The 9,737-nt window shown below is 41.7% G+C and overlaps 1 protein-coding gene across 2 annotated transcripts; it reads left to right on the top strand.

Moving 5' to 3' along the window:
• The first annotated feature begins 1,960 nt into the window (after positions 1–1,960).
• rps24 (ribosomal protein S24) lies at positions 1,961–4,897 on the top strand. Of its 2 annotated transcripts, none has more exons than XM_080481664.1 (5): positions 1,961–2,001; positions 2,460–2,525; positions 2,611–2,820; positions 3,307–3,420; positions 4,807–4,897. In XM_080481664.1, exons 1-5 carry the CDS (start codon positions 1,999–2,001, stop codon positions 4,807–4,809), a joined length of 396 nt encoding a protein of 131 aa, XP_080337790.1. In that variant the 5' UTR covers positions 1,961–1,998; the 3' UTR covers positions 4,810–4,897. The 2 variants fall into 2 exon arrangements, with proteins under 2 accessions (XP_080337790.1, XP_080337789.1); XM_080481663.1 differs by lacking the exon at positions 4,807–4,897 and adding an exon at positions 4,282–4,302.
• The last annotated feature ends 4,840 nt before the right edge of the window (positions 4,898–9,737 follow it).

The raw sequence follows: 9,737 nt of genomic DNA, 5'->3' as shown, positions 1-9,737 counted from the left end.
GTGCATGAAGTGAAAAAGGCATATATCTCATTTAACTTCAACGTGACACTTTGATTAACTTTTTTCTGTTTGTGACAATTTTATACAGAGATATCTCCACTGTGCAGATATTGTGACACTCCACGGATTGTAGGTAATTAATATTCAATTTATTTTATTCATTTATTGAATTAATTATTGTCAAGCACCTGCTGACACATAAGCAACCAGGTTTTCAGCATGGTAGAAAATAAAATGCAGCAGTACTTTGTCAGCATCTCATTGGAGGAGATGGAGGTGCCCGGCTTGGCTACTCAGGAGGCTCCATCAGACACACAGATGAAGAACTGCATCACTGCAACCACATGATGGTTTCAACCAATCTGAAACTGAACGACAGCATGGAGTTCAAAAACGGGGTGGTGAATGAAATCCTGACAGCTCTGGGTCTCCGGGAGCATGCTCAGACATGCACCAAGGCTCTCAACAGGGGTCAGCTTAAAATACTTGCCATTGCTTTGGAGCTGGTCAACAACCCACCCATCATGTTCTTTGATGAACCCACCAGTGGCCTGGACAGAGCGTCGTGTTTCCAGGTAGTTTCTCTGCTTAAGTCTCTGGCTCAGGCAGGTAGGACAATAATTTGCACCATTCCCCAGCCAAGTGCCGGGCTCGTTGAGACGTTTGATAAGCTCTACATCCTCAGTCAGGGTCAGTGCATATACAAGTCAGAACGGTGACTTTGTACAATTGTTTAAAAATTGTATTGAATTTTTTATAGATATATATATTCATTTGCGCATTGGTGTGTGTAAAGAACTACTTGAATGTCCTCTCGGTTGTTAGATTAGTTCCATAAACATGCTCTTCTCTCCAACAATGAAAGAAATCCAAAGAAATTAATTAATCTTTTTTTCTTCTTTTTTTTTGTGATTTTAGGTCCAGTGTGTTCATCCAGTGTGTCACAATGAATAAACAATTGTAGAGTCATGTAGGTGATGTTGTGCTGAAAAAAGGAACAAGGAATATTCAAGATAAACACTTTAAATACTAAGATATGAACACAAAAGCAACAGTCAAAATGAGCTTCAGGGCCCAGATCACTAAACTTGGAGTTTGAGAGTATTGTCCTGGTGTTGGTGTGGTTATATTGCATCTGATGATCTATTACTTTGCATTTAGTTTAGGTCTATGATATAAATTGTTATGAGAGCCACAGAATCTCTTTTTGAGACATCTATTCCTAATTACTAAGTATTAATTAAAACCTATTTTCTTTGTTCTTTTAACTAAACCTGCTGATTGAGAGTGATAACTCTAAATGAATAGTTGGGTTTTTTTTAATTATAATTTTTTATGAATATTTCTTTCATTTGTTTAGTTAGATAAAATCTACATAAGCTACCTATTAAAAAAATGTTTTTAGAGTAATTTGAAATCCATTTATTATATGAACCTTCACTCCTATTGACACGTGAGATAATCCATGGCTCACTAAAGCAACATTCTTTAAACTAGCTGTCGTCTGAAGCGGCTTTTCTTCTGGTCAGATCTCTACATGTGTGTGCTGAACTGCTATATAGATTATGTCTGATATTCATTATTTTGCTTCAGCATAGGTAACAATCTATTATCTACAGAGAATCACAACATTTTTTCAGAATTTAAGATTTTGGTTTTAAGAAGATGGCTGTTTCCAAGCTTCTTCTAAATGTTTAGTTTAGTTTAGTTTAGTTATGATATCCTAGGGCAAATCCATATAGAGCCTATTTTTCAGCCCATGTACTTCCAGGAATATTATTTTGTTGATTATTTTTGTAGTTCATTTATATCACGGATCCCTTCATGCATTTTATACAATATTTAGTAAATGTAGCCGATAGAACGTATTTCTTCGAATACATGGGGTTTTTGATCAGGCAATAAAAGTAGCAGCCTGCTGGATTTTCTTCAGGCATTTATCCGGCCGCCTGCCGGTCCTTCCTCCTTTTCAGCGTCCCTGAGCGAGGCCGGTCCAAGATGGTGAGTTTTGGAGAGAAACCTACGATTAAAATCAGCCCTCCATCGCTGCCATCCGTTCATCAACACACGTTTCTATCAAAGTATTAAATAAATATCCCTTGCTGTATCATAAAATGTTGATATTAGAGTCGCTGATAACAAAATGAGTGTAAATTAGCAGTACCACACAGTTGCTGCTGCCACTGATTCCTACCCGGACGTTGCACACTATTTACTACGTGGATTTGCTCAGTTATATCAAGTAATTTGGCAACACCACACACGCGTTTAGTCTAAACGTTTCCCCTTAAACGAAATTAAGTCTTTACACTTTAAAAGTTGAATGTAAAGTTCACATATTCCGGATGCTAGCGCTAGCATTGTAGCATTGTGATGAGGCCCCGGGTATAACTGGGACTGTAATCCCACACGTTCATATATATCTCTGTTAAAAACCTTTTCCTCTCTTATATCCTCAGAATGACACAGTAACAGTCAGGACTCGCAAGTTCATGACGAACAGACTGCTTCAGAGGAAGCAGATGGTAAGATTTCACCACATGTTTCTACATCTGCATCGCTCTCTGAAACAAGTGATTGACCTGCGGTCCATCCTGTCCTGTGTCTCAGGTCGTCGATGTCCTTCATCCTGGCAAGGCTACAGTCCCCAAGACTGAAATCAGGGAGAAGCTTGCCAAGATGTACAAGACGACTCCCGATGTTGTGTTCGTCTTTGGCTTCAGGACTCAGTTTGGTGGCGGCAAGACAACAGGCTTCGCCATGGTGTACGACTCTCTAGATTACGCGAAGAAGAACGAGCCCAAACACAGACTGGCCAGGGTGAGTTTATCACCACTTCTCAATGTGGCTGCTGGAATAAGATTACATTGCATATAATCCTGTCATTGTTTGTGTTTTTACCGTGTGATCTGTTATCCATTGCTTTGTAAGTCATGTATAGCCCAAGTGCTCTTTTTACTGCACTATTTTGCTGTATTAAAGTACTTTGGGAGCTTTATTTCCAAAGACTTCCCTTGTAAAAGTTTGTAATTTTTCAACTTGTCTATACATTTAATTTTAAACCATGCAGCAAAGCAGTGCCTGTCTCTTAGAGGCTCGAATCTCGAGTTGTGATGGTACTGCTTTAATCTGTATACGTAGCTGGCAAGTAGAGATGACAGGTGGAATAATTGTTCATCCATGTAGTTGCAAACAGTGAATAATTTGAGAAGAAGCTTGTCTACCCCTTTAGACCCATTCTGGTTTTAAAGATAGCGTGGCCGTTTATTCATATGAAGTAATCGATGTGTCACTTGTGTTCCTCAGCACGGTCTCTATGAGAAAAAGAAGACGTCGAGGAAACAGCGCAAGGAACGCAAGAACAGAATGAAGAAAGTACGAGGCGTCAAGAAAGCCAGTGTTGGCGCTGCTGGCAAAAAGGTAACGTGTTTCTGTCGAAATAGATTGTGTGTGTTGGCGGGGGGGGGATTCTGTTAACGCAACTCTTTAATATTTTTAAGTAAACCACAGGAAAACCAAGGAAGGACCAATTAATTAATTTGTGGGTTTTTATTACTCACTCTTTTTGTCCCCTGCTAATCTTTGTTTTGTTTATTTCACAATTTTCTTACTGTTTTCATTCCTTTCTCATCTTTTCAATTCTATCAACTTTTCTTCGGAAACTGTAGAAGGTAAATCTGGTCCTAAATAGACTAACTGCAGTGTGTAGAATAATCCAGGAGTTATAGACAATAGCTAACTGCTGTCTTTACACCCCCACCTCTCCATGAAAGTCACATCAATAATACTTTTACCTTCGGGTGTACATGATGCATCCATTGTGGTTAGTCTCAAGTTAACCTGCCCATCCCTTGTTAGTACTAATGAGTACTGCTGTAAACTAATAGTGTTGTTGACCCATTTGTGGGAGACCTTATCACATCCAAGAATAAGTTCCAGTACATTTACTAATGAGTGAGGGTGCAGTTAAGAAAAAAATCCCTTCATGCTCCCGTTTCCCACCTGTCATTGGTTCTTAATCACAGACTAGATCTCTGAATTATGAAACCAAGCTTAGTTTTTATTTTATTACCACCCAGCTGCATGGGTAACTACTGTAAAATGTGACACTTGCAGCCGTGTCTGCAACATTGTTTAATTGGCCTGGGTCCAGATATTGCGAATGTTTCCTTTGCAAGTCCATTCAGAGATCTTTTCTATCCCATGTTTCAATTTCCAACATTAATTTGATTTTTTATTTCATTTTTTGTTGATTTTGCTTCCCTTGGATTTCTTTTGCAGAAGTGAAGTGTCAGTCAGCAGGTATAACGGCAGAACAAGCATGGTGTGCCATTGTGTTGCACATCATAAGCTGATAAAGCCGAGTTGTGCCATGCATGTCACGCCCCGCTGTCTCCCTGCAGTTCCCTTTAGACCCCCTCCCATTGTTCAAACTCTTGGCTAATAGGTTTCCCCCTGTTGTCCCTGCTGTGTTGGGTCTACCTTTTAGGCTTTGCCTCCTCTGACTTCTATTTGAACAGACATAAGTGCTTTGACTGTCTTGGATCTGCAGTAGATAGAAGCAGAGTGCAGCATGTGGATCTCAACCCTGTGTTGTGTGTTGGACAGATGAACTAAAAGCCTGCCAGTGTGTCAAGTTAAACTGAGAGTCATGGTTTTTCAGACTGTAATGGGTTAAAAACTATTTGTCATGGCAATATCTACTAGCATTTATAATAATGTTGTTTGCTCTCAACCTTTAATATTCGTTCATGTTTGTGTAGAAATTTAAAGTAGCTCTTGTACTAACTTATTGTCTCCCAACAGTGAGCCCGGGCGGCCAGGGAGGATCCACACATTCAAGATGTTCTTGTATATTGTCATCAAATAAAGGTTTGGAGAAAACTGAGAAAAATGACATCTGGGTGTATTGTTCCTTTTTTCTTTCTTTTTCCCCCCAATATTGCGTTCTGCTCAGTCTTGTCTGTTCATGGTGAAGAGGAAAGCTGGGAGATGTTCCAGTGTATCTGAAATCATTGACACTTGAAGTTGGCTGCGCTCAGGATTGATGTTAAAGGAATTAGGTTGGGTACAATTTGTGTCTTGGTTCAACACCAAAAACGTGCATTAGTAACACCATGTGTCTAAAATAAAATGTTTTTAACTTTCATTAACTGTCATTCTGTTGGGAATAATGTGACCATATGTCATCAGGAGTTGTGTTGGGTCAATTTGGCTGGTGGTATTTATTACTCCAAAGTGTAGCACAGCTTTTCTAAATGTTTGGACAAGACCTGTAATTTTGACTGCTGGTCTGAGGAGTTAAGGCTGTGATTGGCAGTACAATCGTAGCTGTGCCATTTCTTTGGCCAGTTCAGTAGTTTATTGTGAGCATTGTGTGTGTTTTTATCATTAAACAAGCTTTTAAAAATCAGATTCCAACTTCAATCGCTATTTGGATCCCATTGCAGTCTTGAAGTTTGTCTCGGGGGACATCTTGTGGTTTCATTTTGTCATTACATGAACGTAACTAAAACCTGCTTGTGAGGGACCGAGGCGGTCACCCCGACTCGGGATGTGTTCGGCCTGGGGGTTGAGAGGATGAGGAAAGGATGAGGTGACAGTCGTTGTTTCCAAATTTCAATTGGATTTATTACAAATGTTCAAAAAAAACAAACATTCACTCCCAGCTTCACACCGGCCTGGCTGCCGCAGACTTGCTCTTTCAGTCTCTCAATCCTCCAGACCCTGAAGGTGTGCCTCTTTAAATAGGCCCAGGCCCACCCTGAATTGGGCCAATCGGGACCCGTTGGGAAAAACAAATGCCCGAGGGGTGTTTAACCCACCCTAAATTAACATTACTGCAAAATTATAATAAAGTGCCTAAGCAAACCGAAAAATCATTATCACATTCAAATTTTATACAATACACTATTTTAACCAGTCACCAATTCCCCACTATACATATTTACACATACATATACAAACAGTGCACCCCTACACCCAGTGGACTGTGCCATCTGCCGCCTGACGGCTGAAATCCAGCTCCTCCAGGGACGCGCTCCGCCGAGGAAAAGTGTGGCGGGCAGGTGCAGTAAGTGCGTGTGGTGAGTTTTACAGTGAAAAGGGAATATCACCTTCTCACACTGCTTTATTCGCGTGTTTTCATCCAAGAGTTCAGATAGCTGAGTGAACGCACAATTCGCCAAATTAAAATGCAACGAGATACTATTTTCATCCATCTACTCTAGGTGCTTTATTCACCTTTTGGGCTATAAATGTGCTGTTCCTCTCACTGGAGGCAGGGGACAAATATGGACAGAGCGAACTGACAATCATATATGAACCTATGGACAAGTTTAGAGTCTCCAATTAACCACAATCACTTTGTTTTTGTGAGAGGAAATAGGAATAGGCCCTGCAGAGGGTTATAAACAGCCCAGAAAATCATTAGTTGCCCTCCCAGGAGAAGATGGCCAGCTCCAGATACCCGAGAAATACCACTGCCATCTTCCCACTAAGCCCATTACCCATTTGAACATGATGCCTTCCAGCAGGCGCTACAGGTCGATGACGACCTGTTTGTCCAGATTATCAAACAGTTTCTATCTATGAGCCATCAGATCATTAAGTAACCATTGACCTGGATAAGAGTTTTAATATCTTTGTCACACGCAATCCTTCAGGGGAACAGCACCTGCAACTCCATTGTGTGTGACGCATGATGACAAAGTGATTCATTCAAATACTTGGAGGAAACCCACACGTGCACACGGAGAACATGCAAATTGCACAGAAAGGCCTTCAAGCTGGGACTCAAAAAGGGGAACTCTAGCAGTGAGGTGAGTGCAATCACCAAACGACTTCATTTATCTTGAAATATATGCCTACTGCTTGAAGACACATTTTTTTTTAATGACTTCCTTAATCATATTCTATGTTTTTAGAAGGTCAATATCATAAAGAAGTTAAATGCTGGGTGACTGGAGTTTTAAACCTTGATTAATACTTTGGGTGTAGTAAGACAAGCAGCCACACGGTGGCGCCCTTCATTTGAAGAAACGTGGAACAAAAGAGCTACATCAAAGATGTTTGTGAAGTGTTTACCTGCTGTATGAAATATTTACCTCTTCTCAATCAAAGAGTGAATGTTGATGAGCGAGGCCTCTGCTGACTGGCTGCTGCTAACACGACCAGCCGCTCAGCGTTCATGTTTATAAATAAACACCATTTAAAACTATAGATATTCCTCTTTACAGCGTGACCTTTGCGGATAATTTGCATCGAGACACCTCGAGATACTGTGTAAATGAAGTGATTAAAATGCCAGGGAATAGTTTGTCCTCAGGGTAACCCTCACTTCCTCGCCCCGTCTCCCGGCGTCTCGCTTTTCTTTTATGGTTATCGTCTGCTGATGCAGGATGTGCGGGAGCTGCCGCCACGTCTGTCCTGTAGGAGGAATGTTTTGAGGGAGGCTTCAGGAGGGAGCAGAGTGCTAAAGGAAGATTGACTACACACTCCATTAGTGATGACTAAAAGCAGACAACAAGGAAAATACAATGTGACATTCACTAATATGGTGCTAAAAATGACAACTTGTGACCTCCAATGACCTTCCCAAGAGCAATACCCAAAGAGCTGCTGCTCCTTTGTGTAACTCAATTCCACACATGCTGCTCGGTGCGCTATGGAATACATATTCTTACCTTCAACCTTGCAATGAGACATATCTTCATGCATGTGCAAAGTCTGAAATGTAGGCCAAACATTTCTCTCAGCTCGGTCCTCCGTGCAGCACCACCGGGGGGAAAAAGGAGAAGCAGCAGCTTGGAGGTAATTCCATTGACACATTTTGAATGCTCTTGTTTCCCACGAGAACAACCTGATGGACCAGGTTTTAATATATCAGTATTACAACAAAATGTACACAGGTGGCTTTCCACCTTCATAATATTCATTTTTGTCCACATATTTAAAGATACCTTTATTGATCTCTTTTGCAAAATGATCTTTCTCAATCCATCCTATTCTCGTGAGGAGGACTAAGGACCTTGCTCAGGGGAGCCACAGTGGCAACCTGTCTGCAGTGGGATTCAAACCTGCAAACGTCAGCAGACAGGCTTGCTTCTCTTAACCTCTAAGCCAATGCTATTCACATATTATTTGAGAGAACCGGCCTCACTCTCTCAATAATGTAGAGAGATTAATGCTGTCTTAGAAGTATTATGAGGGACTTTCCACCACTTAATAACAGAGCAAAGAGGTCAGAGAATGTAAGAACTGAAAATGTTATGCAGAACGCAACTAGAACTGTCAGTGGATACTCATAGATGAATATGTAGAGAACTGATACAACTAAAAACGTGTTTTTTTTAATCGACTTGAAGTCACTCACCTCCACGTACAGGGAGGTTTGATCTCAGCGGGATTGAGGCAGTGAAGTGATCGAAGGACTTTTAGAAACCAAGAACTACAAGTATTTCTCCTGGGTTCACTGCAGAGAACGACCAGTCGCTGGATGTATTCCCGTTAAAATAAATCCACTCCACAAACAACCTAAAACGTTGTGAGCAAAATAGGTGCACTCTGATTATAGTTTCTTTAGACTAAATTGTTTTAAAAAAAAAAAAAAAAAAAAAAAAGAACAACAGTTGTTTCATCAGCTGGATGATTTCTTGCAGGTTTGGGTGTACAATGTTAACAGTAAAGTAGCTATGTTTTCCTGCTGTATTACCGTGGGTAGTGCGGCTATTTACCAGGTCTGGATCTCAATGTTTTGTTATGTCTCCACCAGCCTACAAAATTATAGTTGGTGTAATTTTCATACATTGGACCGCCGGCACATCACGAAGTGGTCATTTGGCTGATTTGAGCTCAAACACTGTATAAATCAAGCGAAACCTGCCAAGACAAACACAACGACTGCTGGAATTTGCATCCCTGAATTCAACAAGACTTCCTAAACAAAAGCCACAGTCGGCTGGACGGAATGCGAGCTGGTTTCAATTAGTTGCAATCTGTAGCCTTCCCTATAAGACGTCGCTGAATCCTCTCAACATACCCCGACCCACCTCAGGCTTCGGAGAGTCAGAGATCCCAGCTGAAGTGTGCGCTGTGGCGGCTCTGCAGAGGCTGAGAACATGCGGGTGACCGTTGGAACGGCACGCAGCAGAAGCGCTTGCAGGGGAGAGACGAGGAAAAAGGCTGTGGGGTCTGTCGCGGCCCTGTGGTGCTTCAACGGTGTGTGGTTGTGGGAGGTTTGACATAAGTGGAGCTTTCAACCCAGGGACTGGTAACAGATGGCGTTGGGAAATTAAGCTGCACTCTCCGCAGCCCTGTCGGTTCGTCCCGGGAGTCTCTGCCTCTCCGTCTTTGTCTCTCTTTCTCTTTCTTCCTTGCAGCCTCTGCTCCCAGTGTCTCTTGCTCAATTTTTCCCCCGCTTATCTCCCGGCCTCCTACTCTTTGACAGCGTCGGAGTACCTAAAACCACCTTCGGTCATTCCGGGGAGGGGAAGCGGGAACACATCGGTTGGATAGTTAACGTTCTATTGCTCTAAATGAGATCCGAGCTGAAAAAACCAAACAGATTAGAATATGGGGGAAAGATAGTTGCGGACGATGTTAACAAGGATGATGTATGATGCTGGGCAGCAGAGAAACAGTGATGCTGGGTAGGTTGTTAGTATCTGCAGTCTCAGCGTCAGGGGACCGTGCCAAGGGCCTCCGGGGCCCTTCTACATGCCACATAAAAAAAATCA

The sequence above is a fragment of the Lipophrys pholis genome (assembly GCF_963383615.2).
Source record: "Lipophrys pholis genome assembly, chromosome: 15".
Lineage (NCBI taxonomy): Eukaryota > Metazoa > Chordata > Actinopteri > Blenniiformes > Blenniidae > Lipophrys > Lipophrys pholis.
This window is presented reverse-complemented; position numbering and strand designations above follow the sequence as displayed.